Source organism: Trachypithecus francoisi, unplaced genomic scaffold (genome assembly GCF_009764315.1).
Source record: "Trachypithecus francoisi isolate TF-2019V2 unplaced genomic scaffold, Tfra_2.0 Lachesis_group18, whole genome shotgun sequence".
In the NCBI taxonomy this organism is placed as follows: Eukaryota; Metazoa; Chordata; class Mammalia; order Primates; family Cercopithecidae; genus Trachypithecus; species Trachypithecus francoisi.
In genome coordinates, this window is record NW_022681463.1 from 17,918,411 (window position 1) to 17,944,879 (window position 26,469).

The 26,469-nt window shown below is 38.5% G+C and overlaps 1 protein-coding gene across 8 annotated transcripts in view; it reads right to left on the reverse strand.

Annotated features, from left to right (window-relative positions):
• Positions 1–705: 705 nt before the first annotated feature.
• The window catches only part of MBNL2 (muscleblind like splicing regulator 2), a 180,205-nt gene continuing 154,441 nt past the window's right edge, over positions 706–26,469 (reverse strand). For all 8 annotated transcript variants that reach the window (XM_033177400.1, XM_033177403.1, XM_033177404.1 and 5 more), the window contains one exon: positions 706–3,502. In XM_033177400.1, the coding sequence (XP_033033291.1) occupies positions 3,375–3,502 (128 nt within the window). In that variant the 3' untranslated portion in view covers positions 706–3,374. The remainder of the gene's footprint in view (positions 3,503–26,469) is intronic.

Below are 26,469 nucleotides of genomic sequence, written 5' to 3' on the forward strand. Positions count from 1 at the left end.
CCCACAGAGGAGGCAATTTCTGCCAATCTCAGTATGACAAGGAATGTTCCCACCCAAAAGGCCAATAGCACCTTCCTTGACAAAAATGGTGGGTCTCAAAAGGCTGGAGAAGGAGTTTCTGCCGCTCCTTCTGCCCACACACCACCTCTTAGGAGGAGGCTGGTTACTGACAGAATAGCAGGGACCCTCATCACACTCTCTTTGTTGAATTCCTGTTCTATTCTTGAGCCGCCTGGCCAGGACCTCTGCATAGAACAGAACTCACCATTCTGTCTCTTTCTGCAGCCTCAGGTCTGAGTCATGTTATCCCATCAAGCTCTTACAGTAGCCAGTGTTACAGCTTAATGGGCCCTTTTAAAAATCCATTCATGAAACTGACATTTTGTTTCCCATGTAGTTACTGATGCCATTGATCCCGTATCTTTTCATTATCAGTCTGAGATGTGAAGAAGACGGCTGAGTGGTGGGATTTATTTTTACTTCTAATTTTAAAGAATACTAAACATACTTCTCAAATTACCATTTGTAATTGTTTTTCTTGCTGTGAACAAGCCAAAGCCAAAAGCAAAAACTACCAATTTCCCGTTCGAAGACCAGAGTTTGGTCTTCTTTGAAGTTAACAAATACCATATGTGTGAAGGTGAAACCGTTTTGTTTGGCGAATTATCAATCTGTCTCAACACAAAAAGAAGGAAGACTATACAATCCTTTTAAATGCTTCTTTTATTTCATTGGTTGTACATTGGGTGAGTGAACTGAATATTACAACCAAAACATAGTATTGATACAAATTAGACTCCTGTTTACACTGTAAGGTAATGAATGAGGGAATTCTTTTAAGTGTTACAGAAAGATTTAGTAGAAATGTTACCAGTGGTATGGCTGAAAGAATATTTCGGTGAAGTGCTGTTATATCCTGAAAACCAAGAGTGAAATGTAGTTCCCATACAAGTGGAGAGTTAGTCTCTTAACTACAGTATTTGTTGAATTGATATCTTCATGTCTTGGATATTGGTGATTTTTGTTTTTTAATTAAACAAAGCATTTAAGATTTATTCATCATAGTCAGACTTCTGAATATAAACAAACTTTTGGCAAATAATATTTATACAGAAAAATAGTTTTAGATCCTCTCAAATCCCAGAATTATTCTATAAAATTACATTATAAATAAATAAAAAGCAAAATCTGTTGTACATATATTTGTACATCTATGCATTTGCCTTGCCTCCTCCTTATTGTAAATGGCATATTTATGACTCTTTGCATATTGTAATCACAATTCTGGAAAATGGATATCATAGTAAAAAATACAGTCTTCTATATTTCCTTGGGGATACAGGTGATGTTTTTGATGCTCCATTATTAAAGGGCTGAAAATAGTTGTGTGCTAATAATTTTAAAAATCAAAATCATGAAACAAAAGAAAAAAAGAAAGACAATGTTATAATTCATCTACAAAAATATTTCAGTGATTCCCATAATTTACCTTTTAGTAATGTATACTGTGTTTTCATTGAGTTTAAATGAATTAACAAAGAAATAAAACAGAAAAAAGAAAACAAGTTTGAACGTTTTAGGCAAGTTGTAGCGTAACTACATTGTTATAGTTGAGAAAATTACAAATATCAATAATACATAAAGATGAAACTACCAAAGTAATACAAGTTAGATACAATACTTTTCCACAAATTAAAATAACTGCAACGATACAAGCACTATGTAAGATTACACTTAGCATGTGACTTTCTTTTAGATAGGGTTATCAGATCTACGATATAAGATAAATAGATAGTAATTCGACTTTGACCAACATGAATTAAAATGCAAATTTCTTTTTTTTCCTCAAACAAATAATGATATGGTTGGTGCATCTAGTTTTCAGAACAGGTGATGATCCCAAATTTAAAATATTTTACATTCAATCTCAAAAGTCAAAATACTTCAATCACTAATATGTTCACAAAGAAAATGGATGTTTGAAACAATTACACATAATATTCATTTATAACAGCTGTTTTGCTTTTTAAACAATAATTTAAAAACTATGTAGGTACTGTATAGGCTATGTGCAACATATAAAATGTGAAATATGAAATATTTGGTACGATAGTGCTTAAAATAAACTTTAAAACAAACTTTCTGAACAAAATTTAATTGTATCGCTATTACCTTGAAGATCAACCAAGTATTTAAAAAAGTAAACAACATTAAAATGTTTCATCCATATATAGTATATATATGTATGTGTATATATAATATGTATGTACTTGTATTAAAGTTTTTTATACTTTTGAGACATAAAATATGTTTTAAGGTGAAAGAATTAAAAGAACTATTTTTTCCATGCTGTAGTCAGTTACAACCCTTTAATCCAACTTTTGAAATGCAAAACAGTAATGGATTTTTTTTAAAAAGTGAAACTATCTACTTTTTGTTTACATAGTAATTTAGATTAAAGTCACAGTCAAATTTGCAGTGACTAAACTCAAACTTACTTAAATTAGAATATTATACAGATCTCCTCACCTACAGCTTCCTTGTTTGACTAGGTTTTTAGTTAAGAAGAGTTATTCTGTAACAGGCAACCGGATGGTGAGTTTGAAAGACTAATCTCTTAGATTAGACTGTTGGCATGGGCCTCTCATTCTTGTCAAGCTGGATGAAGTCTGGCAAAATCTAGGCACTTCTACAAAGTCTCTCTTATAAAACAACTTTAAAAATATACTTGTAAAATAATACCTTCAAGACTTTGTTTGGTGGGGTATGAAGCTCATACCGTGCAAAGTTTCTTTTTCAATCTATTTAATGTTAATCTAGAATCACATGATTCAAAGCGGCATCTCCAGGCAAACCAAACACCACACTTTGATGTGTCCCCAGTACTTGTGCTTGAATTTCCATTCAAATTTTAGACCTGCAGGACAGGTATTGGTTTTACTTCACCTCTCGTCTTTGCTGCAGCATTTATATTGTCAAGAAGTGAAACATACCCTTTGATCCAGTGGGTAAATGACATGACAGTAATTAGAGCTACAATCGAACCTGCCCTTGGAATATGTTTCTTTTTTAACTAATGCTAATTGTTTATTGCTAAATTTGAAATATTCTGAATCGAAATGAGTAAACTGGCTGGACTTTCTGCATCAGCTATAGTTATGGAGATAAGACAATATTCCTAGGACAGAAACTATGTTTAGAAACCCTTTAAAAGTAAACTTTATCCTTTATGTCTTTAAACATCACAGCTGGTCTCAGGTAGTTAACTATCTTAGGTTGGAATATACTAAGCATACCATATTTAATACTCATATATGAGATAGCAGCACTAGCTTCTTAGAGTTGTGGTCTGTCCAGAAGAACTACATCTTTATTTAGCATGCAGTTTGTGGCAATTCTATTGAGGAGGAAACAGGATAGTATGTACAGTAACAATGTTTAGTTATTCTCAATGCAGATTCTTGGCATTCCATTCCATTTCTGCTGATTATTTCAGAATTATCTGTTAAAGAGAAAGACAAGCATGATTTAGGCATCCTTCTGGGAGGAAAAATAATGAGTTTAAGTTTTACTCTTCAAAAATAGACATTTGAAAATCAGAGTTTTCTTCAATCTCTCATTATTTTGATGCAATTATAATTTTGCACAATACCCGCCCTTCATGCTGAAAAACTTTACACTTAACCACTTCTGCTACGTGGCCACTATAAAGAATGATGATTCAAATGCACAGTACTTTCTGGAAAACTGTGGCAGCAAATAGAGAGGCATGCATGTTTAGACCACAATTTCTTTAAAAAATTTTTGCTTTATAGCTCTTTATTATACATTCCCATTATTGTCCAATTAATATTTGCTACGGTGATCAGAAAGTCTAATCAGAGAATTTTGTTTGTACTGAAAAGTCACTTGTAAGGCTTAAATAGAAATATTTCAAAATATAATAAATCAGATATTACTTATCTATTAACTTGCATTTGTAATTCAAAAATGTATTCCCATCAAAAGTAATTTTGTACCCAACACATAACGACAACCAGTTTCAAATTCAAGGCATATTTAAATGTCACATATCAAAGAGTAAAAGGGATAACAGTCTAATAAAGCAGTTAAAAAGTTCTTAATACATCCAAAAGCTAAAGGTAAACTATTAAATGCAAGCTGTGGCCCCTTAAGTCTGATCTCTACGTTCATTTCCAGCTCCATACCTTTGCAAAGGAGAGGGAATTTGGCCCATGTGGTCCAGTCCATTAAATGTCAAGGTTAAAAGTCAAGTTTTTAACACACTCTAATGAAACTATTTCATCTTTTCTAATGCTTTGACCAAATTTTGTGTAATTAATAAGCTAAGCAGTTATTCATTAAACAAGAGTCTGTTTAGGAAATAACTGGTAAAATTTGTTTATAATGAGAGTTAGCTAATACTTCTACACACTAGGATTCAATTCCCAGCAAAAACCTTATTTTCCCAAGCATAGTGTATTATCCCGTTATGTTAGAATTTCTCCACATGGATATTTTTTCCCTTTAAGTGAGTGCTCCTATACTTTATATGCAACAATTTTAGTAGATGCAAATAGTTCCTCCTGTGAAGTAAACATGAGTATTCTTTATTTTATTGAAACAGACAGATGTGTACAGGATTCATAAAAATAGAGACAGAACTCATTTATGTTAAATATTTAGAGTAAATGGAAACTTAAAACTTCAGATAAGATCATTCTTTGTTTCTTAAATATTCCTAGGAATCTAAAATTAACTGGGAAAAATAGACATGAATAAAAAATAAGATATGATTTCATATGTAAACACAGCATCTAATATTTGAATACTATTATCTTTGAATATTATCATTGCCAATAGGTAATATTCAAATTTTCTAGATTTAGATATTTGATTATCAAATAGAAATTTTTTGATTTCATCCCTTAGTTTCAAGCCTATCTGTAAGTTTTCCAAATAAGAATGCACTCTAGGACATCAAATAATGTGATTTTTCTTTTTCTTTTACTTTAGAAAAAAATCTTTCTAAAATAACTCTGGGGAAAAAATTGCAGTTTCTTTCTTTCTTTTCTTTTCTTTTCTTTTCTTTTCTTTTTTTTTTTTTTTTTTTTTTTTTTTTTGAGACAGGGTCTCCCTCTGTTGCCCAGTTTGGAATGCAGTGGTGTAATCGCAGCTCACTGAAGCCTTGAATTCCTGGCCTCAAGCGATCCTCCCACTTCAGCCTCCTGAGTAGCTGGGACTACAGCCACACACCACCATACCTGCTTAATTTTCATTTTTATTTTTGTAGAGATGGGGTCTTGTTTTGTTGCCCTGGCTTGTCTCAAACTCCTAGGCTCAAGAAATCCTCCCACCTCAGACTCCCAAAGTGCTGGATTATAGGTGTGAGCCACTGTACCCAGCCAATTTCTTAAATTGATATATAATAATATGTATTTTAGAATGCATTTGGATTCTTGCTTATTCGCTGAAATTAAAATGCTATGAAGAATGAAATTCCTAACCATCTGGAAAAGAAGTATTCTATGAAAAGCACAGCAATGGCATATTAGAATGGGGAAATGTGGGTTATGGAAATTACTTACGGCAAGGTTTTGAACTTGTATTTGATGAAGAGACATAAATGACCACTGAAATTTAATTGGACTGTAAATCAGTCTTGCAGCTAACTAAAGCATAAACTAGTCTCACCCAGACTGCACTTCCCCTCTGCCCCAGTGTACCCATGAGCTATGATATGAATAAAGACATCAATAAAAATGAGCCCTGGGACTATTTAACTCTCAGCTGTGACTGCTGCCTGGCATCTAGGCCAGAAAACTCTGGCCATCCCCTGGTCTTTGTCTTTGGCTGTCATGTGGTATAAAAAAATGAATCACACTCCTGGCATCTGTGAACTTCAAGAGGTTCAACAGATTTAATCTTAGAAGGTGGGAAAGCTTTGGATGTTTTTCCTTATAGGTTCCATTTTTGGGTGGCAGATTTTTTCTTGGAAAAAATATCTTTGGATATTTGGAAATATCTTTGATTATTAAATTTTTTTCCTGAGAAATACAGCTTGCTGATACAGTCTGTATTATCTGTACTCTGGGGTGAAATACACCCTGGAGACATAGACAGAATAGGGATACAGATCAAGAACAGTTATCAACTGAGGGCCTGTCTTATCGCTAGCACCCATCTGATAGAACTTCTGTTGTGAGGAGGCACAGGACCTTACAGGCCCGAGGGCCCCAGGGTAGTGTGGGACAGATTCAGCTGGAAGACCACCTACAGGACAAGAGGAAAGTGGGGAGCCAAGTGTGTGTGCTTGTGAGGATTGGCAGGCGGGAGAGGAGAAGCTACTTTGAGGGAAAGAGGAACCTTTGTCTAGTTTTTAACGTGGCTTTTCTTTATTCAGATTACATGTTGATTTAGCACTAAACAAACATAATTTAAAATCACATGAATAGATACATTTTGTGTGCTTTCCTGTTACTTCTTTTCAGAGATTTTCTCCCATACCAATTATATATATACACACACACACATATATATATACACATATATACTTTATATATATATATATATATATATATATATATATATATATATATAAACTTTTTCCATCTTTATTGTAGTTTTGTGACCATGAGGATCAAAACCTTCATGGGGTGCCTGAATATTTCATTATAGGTGAGAAACAACCTTAATTTTGAACTTGTCCATTTTTAAAAATACTAATTAAAATACAGTTCACCAAAGTGAGCTCAACAGACCAACTGTCCATCACTTCTTTCCTGCCCTGCATTTGGTCAAAGCTGAGGCTGGTGCCCAAAGTTCTGTACTCAACCTCCAAGGCATAGCACCCCATGCTGTCTTGAAAGGGAAGTGGAAAACTCATAGGGTCTGCCAGGGTAGGCATAAGTCAGAGAAACAGCCACCACATTGGGTCTCCTGCCCGTCTCCTCTCTGAAGCACCTTTGTTTTTGTTTGAATTTTAAGATATATCCCTTGATTTTCAGGAGGCTCTGAGAATTTATAAGCTAGAGTCTTACAAGCTAGGTCAGTATTGTGATCATATTTTGCAGACATGGAAAAGCTGACATGCATCATTTTAACTGGCTTGCATAATGTACAAAGTGCTTGCACAAACCAGCATGAGGTTAGAGATGTCACTCTGCTCACTGGTGAAGGCATCCCCTCCAGGGCATGGAGACGGTCTGAGATAGGGCTAGGGGAAGCAGAGGTTCCAAAGAGCGTATCTGTGCCTCATGGTGCGTGCTTCAGAGGCTGCTTAGAAGAATCCCTGTGAGTTTGGGAATCAGGGGAAGGTGAGGCCCTGAGGTGGAACCTACAGCAAATGTGCTTGGAGCTTTAGAGGGGAGACAGTGAGACTGTCTGGAGGGGCTAGATGGGTGGAAATTGCTGGGGGACTGTGAGGCTGCTGGGCCTCTCATTCAGGGCATCCTTGCCTGGGTGGTCAACCACATCCTGCCCCAGGGCTCCTCCAGATGGATGTTGCAAACATGCCTGCTTACAGCGACAGAACACCCTACCCAACCACAGTGCCGCTGCCTCAGCTGCTGAGAAATCTTGGCAAACTATGATGATAGGAAAGAAATCAAAGATATTCAACAAGCTATATTTCTATTTGTCTCCCTGGGAGACTATTGCCTCAAGTGGGTAGCGTTTTATATAACAGAGCACCATGACAGGAGGAGGAAGTTAAATTATTAAATAAGATTCTAGCTAATCTAGTATGGTAAATCAAAATTCTGAACTGCAAGCATTATTTTCAATTCCTTTTTCCACTAAAAGGAGAACAGACAAAAATGAGAATAGCTGATGCCCACAAAATCTGTGATTCTATTTTTAAGACAAAGATATACTTGATCTCAAATCATGAGTACTTTTCTAAATCTTTAGTGGCCCCTCTGGTTAGAACAAGAGTATCTCTGATGCAAAAATATCAGCTGGCTACAATAGAGTCTGCTTATCAATAAGGAAAGGAAATCACAATAAGTGAATTAAACTGTCTCCCCTAGGTGGTTGGATTTAAGAATCTGATGATTCTGCTCAATATACATTCTCAAGTTACCCCAATGTGAATCCAGTACCTGATTAGTTTCATATTTATTTGTTGAAGACAAAGCATGAATGGCTTCAAAGACATCAAATGGGTTATTTTTCTATCAAATATGCTATGAGCAGCCATTTAATAATTACAGTGTCCTCAGTGAATTGCCTGCCATTGACTCACAGTGCAGTGGTAGCCAAGCTTACTAAAAAGTGGACCAGATTAGGTCCTGTCTAATACTAAGCCTCCTGGGGCCAGGCAGGAAAGGTACGTAAGTGAATAGGCCAGGTCGAGGTTGTGGCAGCAGCTACTCTGCCCCAGCCAAATGCTACCTGCGGAAACATGGACTCCGTATTACTTGACCTTTTCATTTTCCAAAAGAAGCTGGAAATTCAGCAATGAATTCACATCACAGAAAACAACCCTGTGTGGATCATATATATCTTTAGGCTAAATTCAGCTAAGAGCTGCTGGTTTGTGTACTCATCAGCTTTACTTTCTTGAAGGCAATATCCACTGTATCCACTAAGTCTGGATCACTTCCTGAGCTAGCATCAGCCAAGGCTACAGGCAATATCACGGCAGGCAGCAGTGGTAAGAGTGAGACCAGGAGAGCAGGTGTACAGGAGAGTTAGTCCTGCAACTTTCAGACATTTGGCTTTCACCCAAAGAAAGAGAGTACGTGACCAACAAGGCACCCTCTACCTAAAAAGAAAATATCAACCCTCCCTTGACTGAGTCATCAGTTATGAAACATGCATGTTTTCTTGTCTCTTCCATGTGATGATGGATTTAGGCTGAGCCATCCATACCTCTCACTCATGGTGTGTGCTCAAAAAAGAGCTGAACAGGGTGAGAAACACACTTGGTTCAAACTAAAATAGTCTCTGCAGAGACTGAAACACTGAACTTGAACTCATCAGCACCATGAACTTAACAGCTGAACTAACCAATCCTCATGCAGAAGGGTGCAAGAGAAAACAAATCAATGTAGAATTTCCTCAGTGCTTCAGAGGTACCACGTATTAACACATTCTGAGTTTTCTACCTCCAGGTTGATCTCCAGGAACTGTATGTATGCATAACTTTGGAAACTGTGGGCTTCTAGATGACTTCTAGAAATGTTTATACTTCTTACATAAAAGTGCTCATTTCAAAGATTCAAGGATGTCAGATGAGTTATTTTTTTAAATGATAGCTCAATATTAAATTTGGTAAGAACTCTTCCTGCTTTGCTTAATTGATAGGAAAACATTCCAGTGAAAATGTCAAGAATTTCTATGTATGCAAATCATCAAGCAATTAGAAAAGAGAAATAATGGATGTTTTGGTTCAGTCTTCCTGTGAATAGCCATTAGGACTGTCTTTGTAATGTTGAGTTTGGATGGCATAGATAAAAAATACCTTATAACATATCTGTGCAGCCTTGCTAAACTACTAAGGAATCTCAATGCGTCTTGATGTCACTAACATGGGATCTCAAGTGGGTACTTCCAGGCAGGGCTGGTGCACTAACTGGGTCCACAGCCAAACCAAGCTCTTTAAGGACAGGGGGACTGTCTCATTCATCTTTATAGCCCCAGTGTCTAGGACAGGGCTGGGAATTTATTAATTGGTGGTTGCATGGATGGCTGAACAAATTGAAATCATTGAGGACACAGTGCCACAATGCTGGTATCAACAGAAGACCACCAGACCATCATGGGAGAGACAGGAATGGGGCAGAAAAAGAACCCTTTGGACAAGATGTATCGTCTGCGTGCCCTTTTAGGGTAGTTAAGGACTCAGAAATATCTAAGAGAAATAAACACTGCTCGCCATTCTCCCATTCTCCCTATTCCCCATTATAGATAAAGGGGAAAATATTCCAGGCTGGGGGCAGAATCACTCACAGAGAAGGGAAATATGGCAGATAAAAATCCACCCAAAGAAACCTTCTAGACTTGGTAGGTTTCTTAGAAATCTTTTGCCATGGTTACAAGGCCTTGTTTCCCCCAGAAGGCAGTTAAAGATATTAATAATATTTCACTGCCTCTTTAAACAAAATTTATTATTAATTTAAAAATAGGCAATTAGGTGGCATTTCCTAAAAATAGGGCTAAGCTAAGGAGGCTCGCATGTTGCTCACCCTCCCAGTCTCTGTGTTTCTTCATCTACAGTTTTCTTCTGATTCTGTCCAAGTTCCTTCTTGCCACTCTCTATTGGCATTGCTTTCTCCTTCAGTCTCCGCACCATTTAATATTCTCTCCACCTTTTCCCCACTGCCCCACACCTCTTCTCCATGGCAGCCACGACTGTCTGAAATGTGCTGATCTTGCCTGAGAGGCTACACTTGTGAGATCTTTCAGTTGAAGCAAACGGCACAGAGGCAAAGGGACATGTGTACATTTTTGACTCCAATATATATAATTCAGTACTTAATCACAGTATGGATTAGTGAAGTCAAAAGCAAGAATCTTTAGTCTCTTGGTGAATATATGGTATCAGATTTAAAAAGTAATTAAAGCAATTATAATTATACATGTTAATAAATGTACACTTTAAAGAACTTTCTTTGGCCTACTTCATGACTATAAAATTTTAAATATAGGCCTGGTGCAGTGGCTCATGTTTGTAATCCCAACACTTTGGGAGGCCTAGGTGGGCAGATCACTGAGGTCAGGAGTTCGAGACCAGCCTGGCCAACGTGGTGAAATCCCGTCTCTACTAAAAATGCAAAAATTTGTTCAGTGTGGTGGTGCACACCTGTAATCCTAGCTACTTGGGAGGTTGAGGCAGGAGAATCACTTGAACCTGGGAGGTGGAGGTTGCAGTGAGCCAAGATTTCACCACCACACTCCAGCCTGGGCAACAGGACGACACTCCCTCTCAAAAAAAAATAAAATAAAATAATAATTATAGAAAAAGCTCAGAGATAATTAGTAGTATATGTAAAGATACTTAAAAATAGTCTGATTCATTATTCTGGGGGAATATTGTTTGGAGGGTGGGTAGTGTCATGCCATATTTGACTTATTTTCAAAATGTAGTTTTATTTGCACAGAAAAGGCATATGCTGAGGTCCTGGGGAAAAAATTCTCAAATATGACAATCAGCTTTACTCTGGAGAAGAGCACACCGAGGTTGGAATGTCCCTAGTATTTCATAGCACCTTCCAGAGGAGTTTTGCCAGAATTATTGTTTTGTCCTCTGTTGTTCAGTAGAAAGTTTATTATATTCAAAGCTCTAATGCCCCTAGTTTCAATGATACTTTTTGTGGATGACTCATTTCTGTCCAGTATTTTCCACTTGATTATATTTGAACAAAATATTTTTAGATATACTAAATTGTCACTTAAAACTATTAACAATTCAAGTTTTATATGAAAAGCAATTTTTCATGTTTTTGTCCTCGCTGAAGATTACTGACCAGGGTTCACATTGACAATTTAGAGTATCTGGATAAAATTCATAAACGGAAATGCTCAACTTTGAATAAGATTCTGCTCTTTGTATGAGTCCATGTCACATGGTGGAAACATGTAGGTTCTTGTGAGTATTGCAGTTAGGCTTTGATTATAATCCCCTCCCTGACTCCAGACAGTCTCCTTCAATCCCAGCTCCCCTGAGGGAATTCTGAGAATCATTTCTGTGGCTCTCAGGCTGAGATGGGAATCTAGTCCTCAGACTATCTAAAAACCCATATGTTATCCAAGAGTGGACATTTTTCTTCTCCTCTAAGATATAAATGAGGAGGAAGGTAAAGAGGCATGAGGAGACTTTCCTTTCCGCTGGTGTTCTAGAAGTGTTTTAAACAAAGACATATTCAAGAGCACTGTGTATTTATTCAGAAGGAGGGGAGTGATGAGACTGTGTTTCCTCAGCAGGTGCCAGAAAAGCTAAAATCAAAACAAAACCCTAGACTGGAAGGGCTACACAATAGCCAGGAAAAAAAAAGTGAAACCCTGTCTCTACAAAAAATACAAAAAAATTAGCCGGGCATAGCCCACGTGAGGCTGAGGCAGGAGAATCACTTGAACCTGGGAGGTGGAGGTTGCAGTAAGCCAAGATCGCGCCACTGCACTCCAGCCTGGGTGGGAGAGTGAGACCCCCATCTCAAAAAAAAAAAAAAAAAAAAAAAAAAGTAGTTGGCAGATGAAACCACGACATCGAGAGAAATGAGGAAGAAGGTGGCGTGAATGGGTCTGGTGGCTACCCAGAAGCAGGCCCCAGATTTTATCTTCCTATTCTTTACCCAACATTCGTGATTCTACACCATACTTCCCATTCCTACTCCACAGGCCTTCCCCGGATGACATGCCAGTCATGGAACTCACCAGGGGTTAAGGCTCCTCCACAGCTCCAGCAGGTGGAGGAGGTGAAGGAATTTTCTGTTTTCTGTTGCACGGTCATCTGGGGGTTTGGGTTAAGCACACGCTTGTGATATCTTTTTTGAATTCCAAAGATATAGCAACATCACAGACATGGGTGGCATTTGGCCTGGGCCATGCTTTAGCACTGTGTTACTTACAAACAATGCCGCAAGCTAAATAAAATGATTGTAGGCCAGCCCGGAGATCTAACCAACAAGTCCATGGCCGTCTCTGTACGAAAACTGAGTTCCAAACCAAATGACAAAGGAACTTTTGAATAAATATGCTTAAAATTAGGGACTATATGTGTATGAAAGAGTACTGGAGGGGGATAAATTCCTCTACCAAATCAAGAAAAAATATGTAATATGTGGGCCACACTAAGAAAATATTTGAAAGTGTTTAAAATATTTACAGTAAGATGTGTAGTAAGTGAGGTTGTCTGAGATTAAATAGGCTGCTTCATTGAAGATGACCCCAGGACATAAAGTAGAATCTAAGAAAACATTTTTATACCTTTAAAAATCAGCACTGTATTCACTACTGTATTTTCAAGGTAGGTCTTAATATTATGTAACATAATAATATGTAATATATGTAATATACAGGCAATATGTTACGTTATATTAATATGTAACAGAATATTAAAGACCTACCTTGTATACATTGAAAATATTTTCCTAATGTATCTACTTTTGCTCATGATTATTTTTGATATATCTTGAATATTTTAAAGAACAGGAACTGGCAACTCAGGAGTGAAAAATAAAAATTTAATAAACATGAAAGTTAAAAAATTAAAGCAACAAGGGAATTCCAAAAAAAAATTCATTTATGCAGCAACAGAAAAGAAATTTCAAAAGTATTCATATGTGATATGGGTTTTTTTCTTTTTTTTTTTTTTTTTTTTTTTTTTTTTTGAGGCGGAGTCTCGCTCTGTCTCCCGGACTGGAGTGCAGTGGCCAGATCTCAGCTCACTGCAAGCTCCGCCTCCCGGGTTTACGCCATTCTCCTGCCTCAGCCTCCCGAGTAGCTGGGACTACAGGCGCCTGAGGTTTTGCTCCCAGTAATAAATTGAAGATTCAGGTCAAGAAAAATCACAGAAACAAGATCTTGTTGGATTTAGCATAAAATGCCCAATCCTGCTCAATGCCCTGCTTTTGTATCCATTACCATTATGTTGGACTTAGAATCCTGGGCACATTTTGGCCACAGTACCCATTTTAACAGTGGAGTAGAATGTATAATTTAGCCTGCTAAGAATTGGCTTTTAAGGCATCAAAGGGAGAAAAGCAACCAAATGCTAAAATGCAGTAAAAGGAACAGTAAGATTAATGTAATGTACGGGACTTGGACGTGTGTCTTTATGTATCGTCATCATCTTACACATTCTCAAACTGGTGGGATGCTGCTGCCATATAACAAATTTTCCAGCAAAAAACTAGTTTTTTTTTCTTTTTAGTTCTTTGCCTGTGTGTGTGTGTGTGTGTGTGTGTGTGTGTGTGTGTACCAGAGAGAGGGAGAGAGAAAGAGGGGGACAATGAGGAAGAGAGAGAGAGGTTAACAAAAACCACTCAATTGTGTGTCAAATCTAGGTGCAAAGGAAAAGTCAAAAAGAGTACTGGAGGGGATTTCAGGAGGCTTGTCTGTGCCACCAGTCAGATTTGTGCCCTTTCGAGCCTTAGTTTCTCACTTGGCTTGTATCACACTGGCACCTCTGCAGTGCAGTGAGTAGTTAAGCCAGTTCACCATCTGTCATCCCCAGTAAGCCCTCAGGAAGTGCCAAAATAGCCAATCAATAGCAAAATGGAAACCAAAGGAGGAAAATGTTTAAAGAAGGAGAGCTCCCATATTCTCTTCTATTTCATTATTACTAACCATCCCCCATTAAAACTCGGTGGTGAGGCCCATTCTTTCAGCATCACCATTTCCTTTCTGATATGACCCTTCTCATATGATAAGGACTCTGACTGTAATTACTTGTACATTTGTGTATCGCCTGTCCCCCTCACCATGTAAGACCCATGAGAGCAGGAACTGCTGTTTTCATTGCTGTATTCCCACAATTCTGAACTGTACATGGCTCAAGGTGGGTGGGTTTTTTTGTTTTTTGTTTTTTGCCAGAGTCTTGTTCTCTTGCCCAGGCTGGAGTGTAATGGCGCAATCTTGGCTCACTACAACCTCTGCCTCCCAGGTCCAAGCAATTCTCCTCCCTCAGCCTCCCAAGTAGCTGGGATTACAGGTGCCCACCACCACACCTGGCTAATTTATGTATTTTTAGTAGAGATGGGGTTTCACCATGTTGGCCAGGCTGTCTCGAATTCCTGATCTCAGATGATCCACCCACCTCAGCCTCCCAAAGTGTTGGAATTACAGGCATGAGCCATCATGCCCAGTTCAAGGTGGGTTCTTTTTTTTTTTGTTTTTTTTTTTTGTTTGTTTGTTTTTGAGACAGAGTCTCGCTCTGTCGCCCGGGCTGGAGTGCAGTGGCCGGATCTCAGCTCACTGCAAGCTCCGCCTCCCGGGTTCACGCCATTCTCCTGCCTCAGCCTCCCGAGTAGCTGGGACTACAGGCGCCCGTCACCTCGCCCGGCTAGTTTTTTGTATTTTTTTTAGTAGAGACGGAGTTTCACTGGGTTAGCCAGGATGGTCTCGATCTCCTGACCTCGTGATCCGCCCGCCTCGGCCAAGGTGGGTTCTTAACGTACATTTGTTGAGAGAAGATATAAAGATATGTTGCCACAGACATGGTTTCATTTAGAAAGAAGACACCTTTGCACTCCATTCCTTGCCTTATGAAAACAGAATTCTTAAAGGGAAACGTGGCAACCGTAAAGAATTTTTAATGCAAAAAGAACCATTTTATACTATAAGATTTTATTAAATGAAAACCTAGGTCCAATCAGACATTGTCCTTATCAATCCTTAATCCTTTCTTTGGAGAAATGACCACTCAGATCTTTTGTCTATTTTTTTAAATTGTGGTAAAATAGACATAGCAGGAAACTCACAATTTTCACCATTTTCAAGCATACAGTTCAGTGGCATTAACTCCATTCACCTGGTTGTGCTACCATCACTGCCCTCCATCTCCAGAATGTCTCCTCATTCCAAACGGAACCTGTCCCCGTTAGAGAATCACTCCACATCCTCCTTTCCTGCCAATCCTGAATCCCTTCCTCCTTCCATTCCTTCTTTCCTGCCCTCCCACCCTTTCTGTTCTCCTTCCCATTTGGGGCCTCACAGTGAGACTCCTGGCTCTTCCTGCTTGTATACCTGAATCATCATTAAGATCCCCATTTTGGTTCTCATTTACCTCTGTGGTTTCACTACAACTAAATTAAACTTATACTTGTTCCCTTTACAGTCGCTCCTGCAGGCTGCCTAAAATATTCATCCTCAACTAGTGTTGTTCCGTTTACCTGAGATCAATTTGAAAGTCAGGTTCTGTGGGGATGGTGAAGAAAAATAGTATCTTTGTTTTTAAATTATTATTGTTAAAAATTAAAAAGTAAGTTTCAATTGAGAGGACTCCTTTTGATAGACTCTTTTCAGACAGAAGTTGTGTGCCAGTTTTCCCACCCTGGAAAGAGTGAATGGTGCTTTTTCTCCCCTCAAATTTGGATTCTCTTGCTATTCTCGCCAAGCAGCAATATTTTCACACCATTTCTGATATTGAGCTTGGACTTTAAAAAGTTTTCGCTTCTACTAAACTTTCGGCTCAACTAGTCAAAACTTTTCAAAGCAATAAACTCAGTAGTTCAGAGTTTTTAGGGGGAGTCGTATGAAGAGGTTCATCCCAAGCCTACACTGACCATAGACTCCAATCTAATTCAAACATGGTAGGTTCACAAGAGAACAGGATTTGCAGGCAGGCAAGCCTGAGGTCTACATGTATCCAGTCACTTCCTACCTGCTTGAAACTTAAGCAAATTATTCTCCAAGATGTGCTCACATATGGATGTGATACTCACAATGGATAAGAAACTTCACAGAGTTATGCTGAGTAGTAAAAGAAATAACGTATCTACACATGTGACATGTAATAGTGGTTTTTGCTAACTGTTGGTTCTCTTTCCTTAGGCTATTATTTTAGGATTCATAATCCTAAATAATTTCTTTTCAGTTTCTATTTAGATAGACATTCAAATAATACTATGGTTATCTTAAATATTATATGATCTGTATGGCACCCCGTATGTTGGAAATAAACTTGGTTTTGATGAGATTAAGATTCTTAAAACTAAGCACTTCATTCCATTTCTGTATATGTATCTCCTGAACTGTCACTGATGACAAAGTATAAACTGAATTTCTCTGATTTTTCCTTAAAGCATTGACTGTCAATTCATGTTAATCATTTTTCAAACTGAAATATTTTATTACAAAAGCATCAACAACCACCAGCTCATGGTAATCAGCGTCCACTGCAATAGGAAGTTGATGTCCCATGAAGGGCAGGATTTCCCATTCTTTAAAGTTAAACTTGGTTCAAACCCAGCTTCTAGGCTTCACAGATATGTTACCACAGATAAGTTACTAAACATCTTTTATTCTTAGTATTACTAATCTCTAGAGTGGGAATTAAAAATCTTTTCTAACTTACAGGGTTGGTGTGAGAATCAGATAATGTATTTAACAAGTGCTTGGTGGTAGTAAGCATATAATAAATGCCATTGTTATTATATAGTAACATTTCAATTATTTTCAAGTAATGTTTCAATTAAGTAATATTATACAGTAATATTTCAATTATTTTCATTTCCTGGTATAAGCCACAAAATATGAATATGTTGATAAGGCATAGTGTTTATTAATAATTCTTAGATCAGTGTGCTTACAGTAAATGAGTCTCTACGGACACCTCTGTGCATCCAGTCTTGTCTGATAAACATCTGTTTTTCAAGTTCCAAGCCTTCACCTCTCCCCACATAGATTCCACATAAGCAGTGGAAAGATGGAGGGGACTTTCTAGTTTATGTTAAACCAATCAACCAACTGATCAAAAACTCCAACCCAACAATTCTTAAATACCTTTGTCCAAGGCAAAGGAACACAATGGAATTTTTCTTCTCATTCTTTACACACTTCTTAGCTTTCCCCATTTTAACCTTTTCCCTTGTGCAAAGCATTCTTAATGTTACAAGGTTCGAGAAAAGCAAAGAAAAGGATATGAACAATAGGAATCGGTTTAAGCAATTCCTTCTGTCCTAGATCCTCTGAACTAAAGTGGTTCTCTGGACCTTTTGCATATTTTAGTATAACAATGACAAATACTGAAAGAATGATTAATGGAACAGTTACGAAACTATTACTAGGAAAACATACTTGGAGTAAAGGAGGGAATTAGGTTTAACTTCAAGTATCTTTTTGATTCCTCAAAAACCGTTCTAAATTGTAGGGAGGAAGCAAAGTTATTTTATTTAACAAAGTTCAAATAAATGTACAGCCTGCTTATTGAAGCTGAATAGAAGTTTCATTTGAGGGGAAAGAGGACTGAGCATGCTGTTAGGAGACTGAGTTTAATCCTAATCCCTTATTGTAACCTTGACTAAGGTCGGTTAACCACTCTAGGTCCTTTTCCTGATTGGAAATATGAAATATTAGGAGCTTCAGGAAAGTTCTAAGTCTGGCTTTACCACTTATTGTTATAGTATGATCTTGAGCAAGTTCTTCAGCTTCTGTAAACTGGAATTTCCTCATCACTAGAGAGGGGATCATAATAGTCCTTTACAGGACATGTTGGGTTTCAATGACATAATTCATACAAAAGGCTTAGCCTAGTGTCTGGCATGTGGTAGGTTCTTTGTGAGGGTAGCTGAGTTATGTTTTCGCTGCCTGTATGCTCTGGAGCAGTTCAAGGCGCCTTACGTGATCCTTTAAAGCAGTTTCTCAGGAAGGCAGTGTGGTGAAAGGGAGACAACATTGTTCGAGGCAGGACTCGGTGATCAGGTCCTGGGTCTGGCTCTCTTGCTATGTGTGTGAATTGGGTAAGCTACTTTGCCCATCTGGACTCCTATTCCAATTTATAATGTAATTCGCATCATAATTTTTCTTTTTTATGTTTTGTAGAGGTATGGTATGATGGTGGAAAATCTGCTCTGATGACTTACTGCCTTTCATATCTATGATGTAATTGATGCTGGTCTCAAGTCAGACCTACAATGCCTGATGTACCTGTGATTAGGGGAAAGTAGGCAACATTCTGCAACAATCACCTTAAAGATGCTGCTTCCAGAAATGCATTGCAGCAAGCAGTAGAGATTATAGGAAATTTATTGACATATGCTCTGAGATCTTTGAATACTTCAGAGCAAGGGGAGCAATGATACGAATAATATAATTTGATCATCGAAAGTAAAACAAAGAGACCAAAGGCTCTAATATTTTGTATTTGATGCTAAAGCATGATGAATTCTAACTGCTAGATTAGCTATAGTTTGTCATAAACTGGTGTCAGAAAATACCAGTCAACAAATGTGTCCTTTATAATACAAATCAAAATGAAGGGGCATAAACGAGAGCCATCCTTTTTATGGTCAGTGGGAGAGGGGTCTCATAGGAGCGTTATGTGACAGAGAGGAGAAAGGCACTGAAATCCACAGACACCACAGAAGTCAGAGAACAGCCTCTGGGTGAGCAAAGGCAAGCCAGGGATCACGGAGCCTCTCTGAATTTCCCTACTTCTGAATGTTTCACCCTTTTCCCCTCAAATGTTCTCTTTTCTCTCTATCTCAATTTCATCACTTTGTCGATAAAGCAGCTTTCTCACCAGTTAGCTTGACTCGGGCTGGCTGTCCCTGCACATCTCTACCCACTCACTTCCAATTGATTTGAGTTTCCAAGCCTCTCATGGAACCTGTCCTGTCCTGTTCTCATCCTGAGCTTTAAGGCCCTCCATAACCTGACCTCCTTCTGATCTACTCAGCTGCACTTTCTAGGACTGCCCCACCACGTCCTCCTCCTCACGCTCCCTGGTGTCTCCCACTCACCCCACTCACTGGCTCACATGAGCCACAGTGTCCACTCTTCTTTAGATCTGATGCAGTCATAGCTGTTCTATCTGCTTCTATCATGAGATAAAGTCTGAGATGGATTCTGAAGTTCCTTTCTAAACCACACATGCTATCGAGGAAGAATGTTAAACAAGGGGAAAAGCATTGACCTCAAGGTCAGGCAGCTGTGAGGCCAAAGGCAGGCTCTGCTACCTACTGGAGCTGTGATCAAACATGTGATGTCTTTGCATATAAAAGAGGGAAATAGAGTCCTAGTGGGTTTAATGTGATAGTATGTGGAAAGCAGATGGCCGGTGCATGGGTAAGCATGGGTTCCCTTTTCTCTTTACCCTACCTCATCTCCACCTCTTCAATTTCCAGCTGGTCATGGTGTCAAGAATAACCTCACTTGTCCCTTCTCTGTCTCATTCCTACACACCCCTCAGACCTATGACAGTTCAGGGATGCGGCCGTGCTATGGCACTTACTTTCCAGGCAGCAACATTTGCCTGCTGGACTTTGTGTTTTATGACATTCTCTGCTTGTTTCAGATCTGTTTGACTAGGTAGTGAGTTCCTAAGTATGGTTAGCATTTCCCCAACCTGGTGGCCTCTGGAGTGGTCAGCAGACCCAGCCCAGTCTGACTTTGGGAGTCACTGCCTCCAGCGGTGTCACCCCAGAGGAATGTCAGAAGGGGCTGGGAGGCCAGAGCAAATGCCAATGTGTCTTTGACATGTGGTAGCATCTTATGTGTTTGGTAAGTGGAGCCTCAGTCTCGGGTCAGTCCGTCCTCCACATCCCCCTGCACAGAGAAGCTGTCACCTTCCCCAAATGTGCGGGCAGACGTGTGAGAAGGTAGGCAGCAGGGGCACAGCTTGGGTGGATAACGGCCCAGGAGGAGGAATTCCATTCCATTCACAGCAACTCTTATAAAGAAGAAAACCCTGCCCATCGTTCATCCCTTGAAAATGGACCTGAATTCCTTCACTGCAGCTAGTCTCTCTTTCCTTACAAATCTAGAGCTGGAAATAAACACCCATATAGGATGAACTATATATTCATGTTGCTCCAATGAGAAAACCTAAAACTGGAGAAATGGAGCATGATTTTACTACCATCAACAAAAGCCAAAATACGACTGGGAATATGACTATAAAAGACCCCCCTCCAGTTCCATCAAAATGCAAAGGAGGTCGGGCATGGTGGCTCACGTCTATAATCCCAGTACTTTGGGAGGCCAAGGCAGGTGGATCATGAGGTCAGGAGTTCGAGACCAGCCTGGCCAATGTGGTAAACCCCATCTCTACTAAAAATACAAAAATTAGCTGTGTGTGGTGGCAGGTGCCTATAATCCCAGCTACTTGTGAGGCTGAGGCATGAGAATCATTTGAACCCAGGAGGCGGAGGTTGCAGTGAGCCAAGATTGAACCATTGCACTCCAGCATAGGTGACAGGGCAAGGCTCTATCTCAAAAAAAAAAAAAAAAAAATGCAAAGGAGGATGGGATTTGAGGTGTCATGTGAAGGACCATCCATATGCAAGAATGTGCTGCATAAGGACTCTTGACATTTTCTCTTCAGCTGCACAGAATTGGAGCTGATATGATGTCTCTATGTGCTATATACAAAAGAATTCTACCCAAGTTTCTCACCAAGAGGTGTAAATTATTCATGAAAAATGAAAATGTACTAGATTACAACACTTACATAACTGAGCCTTTTCTTAGAGAATCCGCAAATGCATTTATTAATTAAACTTCAGGGTAGGCCTGCAAAACAGCTGCTGCCGAGGCAGGAACATTAAAATGTCTATTGTCTACTTATTTTCTAATTTCTTGAAGAGAAAAATTAATGTACATCTATATTGTTCTCATAGATCCAAGACCACCTAAGATAGAGTACTCCCCAACCTCTTCCCAGCCTTAATTTTTTTTTTTTTTTTTTTTTTTTTTAGCATACTAAGCAAGTCTGGATTCTGCTATCTTTAGCCATGCGCACAGTGGAATTCAGCCTCAAACTGCCAAGGAGCTTTAACAAATAGTGTTCACTGAATGCAAATGCTGCAATTTTTATAGTTTTTTTTTTTACGCAAAGAAATTGAGGAGGTTTCAATCTCAATCCTTCAATCTCAATCCTTCTATCTCTCTCTACTATCTCTCTTTCTCTCTCTCTCTCTCTCTCTCCTGCCTTCTCTACAAAATATTTGATATGGCAGTTCTGCCCCATCTGAAGTAACCACATCCATTCTCCAACCTGAATCCCCCCTCTACAGTTAGAATATAAGCAAACAGAGGTGCCTAAAGGACTCAGGCAGTGTAAGGCAGAGAGCGAGAAGTCTCGGCCCAGATTACTGTTTACAAGGGCTGGATTCTGACAGTTGCTGTCTCTGCTTTTTTGGAGAACAGCATACGTGGGGCCCAGCTGCTTTCTGTAATCTGTTCCCAGGAACAAGCAAACTCCGAGAAAGGAGTGTTTCACAGTTTGAACGGCCATACATACAGGCCGGCCACTTTACCGTGACTTTCAGGAGAGAGAGGACAGGAGCCTGCTCCTCCCACACTGGGGCCTTGCTGAACCAAGATGTTTCTTGTGAAACAAAATGCAGGCCCCAAAATGGGTCAAGTGGTGAATAGTGGGGAATGTTTAATGCCTCCTACATTTGTCTGCATATAGTCCAGACAGATGGCATTGAATAATAGATGTTTTATAAAACTCTGAAATGAGAGATGAAATAAAACACAATCTTACCTTTCTAGACTTCTTGGTTAGTACAGGTGGACTTACATATCCAAGAATCCATATACAACTAACTTTAAAGTTATGTTCATGTTTATAGGTCAGAAACAAGCTTTTCTCTTCCCTCTTCAATACTTTAGAGCAGGCCAGATAAAACATAATATATGTCTGGTTACATGTAATTATTTTATCTTTCTGGTAAGATGTCATTGAAATTGATTATCATATATAATAAAACTATGTCAGGTAAGTCTAGAAAATGAGATTTTCTAATTTATCAAATATAAATAGAGGGCTATATGTATATGACATATTATCAACTAATTTCCAATAAGTTCTTCCTAAGGCCAACTCTCCGTTGAATGTACTTAATCTTTGGAGGAGAGTTCAGAAGATGTGATAAGACCTTGAGGTCATAATATTAAACATGAATCATCATTTTTGGGGATGTGATTAAGTGTTGGTTAACATATTGCCCAGAGTATAATCTGATTTCATTAGCTTCTAAAGCACTTCTTGTGATGCTCTGTAAAAAGATTCCCAATATTAATAGGTAAGAATCTCTTTCGCTAGCATAGACTCACGGGCCAGAATGAATTACGTGCATAATCTGTTCACTGTCCATAGAGCTCTGATTTGGAGACATGGACAATATACATTCACTCCACACCTGAGGGGACTCTCTCCTTCAAGCAGAAGCCTGTGGTTGGAGGTAGGGCGAGCTTTTGTGACTCCAAGTCTCATTTAGGTAGGAAATGGGAAGGCCCATGTGAAAGGTGAACACATTGCAGGTGTCTGAAGAGCGAGGCCACCCAACTGCTGTGGTGGCAGGGACTGAGTTTCGCAGCAGCCTCAATCTCTCTTTCTACCACGTGACATTTATTTAGGCAGGTTTTGCCATAGTATGAAATCATTTTCATGTTTCTCTTTTGCCAAAAGTAACACTCCCTTTGTAATGGGCAAAGGCAAGACAAAGTAGGCCACTTGCCAGCTGCCATTGTCCCAGTTTAGGCTCTCGTTAAAACCTCTTAATGGCCTCTACGGACTCTCCCGCCTCGAATCCATCTGCTCACTCTTCCTAGAGTACTGTTTCCATCACTGTCCTGCTTGAAAATCCTGCAGTGGCCAAGTCAGGGCCGAACCCTTTAACTTGGTATCAAGGTCCCACACAATCAGAATCAAACCTACGCTGCAGCCACTCCCACAAATGGATGCTCTGATCAGTCTGCATGGGAGTTATTCTCCAGCTAAACTCGATACTGCCCCAGCTTTCTTTGTAGACTTGCATTTGTCTTTCTATTTAAAGATAGTGCCTTAAGGAATGTGCAAAGTCCTTGTAGAATTCAGAGGACAGGGAAAGTACTTCTTGCTGGGGGAGGAGGAGAGAGATGTTCAGGGAAAGATTCAGAGGATAAATTGTATTTTAATTGTGCCTTTAAGAATGTTATTAAGTAAATTAAATGATCTCTGTATATAAATGAAGAAACTCAAAATGTATTTATTTGAAAATTATTTTATCTCCCTTTGAAATAGAATATGACTTTGAAATACAAAATACTAAACAAATTACAACTTAGAATATTATAATAATTCGAGCTCAGGAATTTTACTCTGCACTCTCATTTTATTAAAATTTCTTTTCTTATGAAAAAACAGGTAATCCATTACTAAGCTTTACCTCTCTTAATGTACATTCTAAGATTAAATTTGTTTCAGTATAGGCATCTTTGACAGATTTACACATTCTGGTCCTTGGTCAATGGACTCAAATTGACTAATTTACATGCTACCTATCATTTCCCCCCGCCAACCAATTTTTCTTTTGTTAACAAGCTATTTGTGAGATGATTAGTAGAGGTTAGGAACAAAGTCTATGAAAAAAGAAACCCATGAACCTGTTTCCCTAAGACAAAGGAATCATTTTTTCTTAGGCTATCTTACTTCTATAAAAATTATTGATAATTTTCACTGGTTATTTTATCACACTGAAATAATAAGGTCCATTATATGGTTTCTTTCTTTTTTCTTTTGAGACAGAGTTTCACTCTTCTTGGCCAGGCTGGAGTGCAATTGCGTGATCTCGGCTCATAGCAAACTCTGCCTCCTGGATTCAAGCAATTCTCCTGCCTCACCCTCCTGAGTAGCTGGGATTACAGGTATGCACCACCATGCCTGGCTAATTTTGTATTTTTAGTAGAGACAGGGTTTCTCCACATTGGTCAGGCTGGTCTCGAACGCCCAACCTCAGGTGATCTGCCCACCTCGGCCTCCCAAAGTGCTGGGATTACAAGCATGAGCCACTGCGCCCGGCCTATTATATGGTTTCTAAAGATGACCTGGCTACTTTACATAGCTAGCTCAAGGCTCTGTTCAAATCCAGCTCATCTCTCCAGTGTAGGATTCATCTTAGCTTGAGCTGCTAAGGCAGTATACCATCATGGTTAAATCAAGTCTTCTGGAGTCAGGTTTAAACTCCAGCAAGACCATGTAGAAGCTGTCTGACTTTGGCTGAGGTAGCTAACTTTTGTTTCAGTTTTGCCACCTATCAAATGTGGGTGATGATCATTGCACCCATCTCATAAAACTATTGTGAAGAATTGAGTGTCTACATCTATACATAAGTATCCTCTCTTACACAGTATAGAATAGAATGTATGATATGATATGTAATATATTACATGAGAGAGACCATTTAGAATCATACCTGGCACATAATAAGAGGTTTATAATAATCATATTATTACTATTAGGTATAATTTGTCTGTTAAGGCCCAAATACCTTAATTGAAACAGAAAAGAGTGCTTAGTAAATTTATTATATTTTTGTTTCTTTATCTGTTCCTAAAGCTAAACAATCAAAAAACATTTTATATTTCCCAAATATATTTGGATTCTGTCCTTATTTAATCTCAAACCACCAGTCCAAGTTCAGTGAAAACTTTTATTGGTGGCACCTTGATTCAGCCTGAGGATAGAGCGGCTTGTTCAGCTTGGCTCACCATGGGGTAACGTGTAAATTGCACTGGACCTAAGAAGCTGTCATGGGATGTTTAAATCTATCCTCTTTCCTCAATAAATGATTTGTATCTAATTACAAATGCCTATGAGATTTTTAAATATTTGAACTGACAGTCTGAATTGATCAAATTAACAAAAAATCTGTCAAAATCCAACTATATTTTGTGTTAAAGACAGAAAAGAAGGCAGGGTGCTTATCAGTCACTGAACTCTGGAATCATTAGTTCCACTTTCCATTCTGTTTGTGTTTATCTTTGTACTCTCATGCTTTGGGCCTAAAACATTAGTCACTGAACCTTTGGTTCACTGAATCTCAGAGCTGAGAGGGACTCCAGGGGCATCTAGTTCTACCCCTCCTTTCACAAATGAGGAAACTGAGATTCATTATGTTTAAATGACTTACATAATCCACATGGGTATGATTCTATTTGAGTTTAAAGACTGAAATCTTAACAAGATGATAACTTGTTATTTCAGTCATTAATAAGCTCTGCGTTTCCTACGATTGGATGTTAAAAGAATTGCCAAGGTCTTTTGTCGATACTTTGCTCTTTGAAACTTATTGAAAATACATAAAGAATATCATATCTGGAAATTTGTGTTCACTATAATTTATTTTTTCATGTTTTTCATGTGCAAGCAGACTTGCATCAAGAGCTGCTAAAGGATTTCTCGTCAGCATTTAAGTGCAATCCAGCAGCAACTACTACATCTGATAAACTGCAAAACACAGAATATAGGATTCTTGAAGCTACTGTCAGGTACTCCTTTAATTATATTTCTTTGGATTAAATTGAAATGAAACTTCAGCTACGCTTGCAATTAAAGAAGTTGAAACTTCAATGTATTTCCTTTTCCATTCACACCCTGCCTGAAAGTGATGTATTTTAGCTTCTGATTATTCCACGCTTCCAACCTCTGCCTCCCTACACACACACACACACACACACACACACACAGAGAGAGAGAGAGAAACTGGAATATACATATGGACTCTCTCAAAGTTTTTTTCTACCAAACAGAGCCAAAGAATCACTAGGCTTGAACGATATATATGACACATGGTCAAATATTTATCATGATAAAATAATTTATCCTACAACTCCAAAATGTTTATCTTGGCTTCTTTTCCTTTCTTAAAAAAGATCTCTAAGTGCCCAAAAGGCTAAACTTACCATATAGAATTTCACTGTAACAAATACTACTATATTATACTTCAAACTTGTATTTTATTTTGAGACAGGGTCTCACTCTGTCACCCAGGCTGGAGTGCAGTGGCATGATCATGGCTCACTGCAGCCTCAACT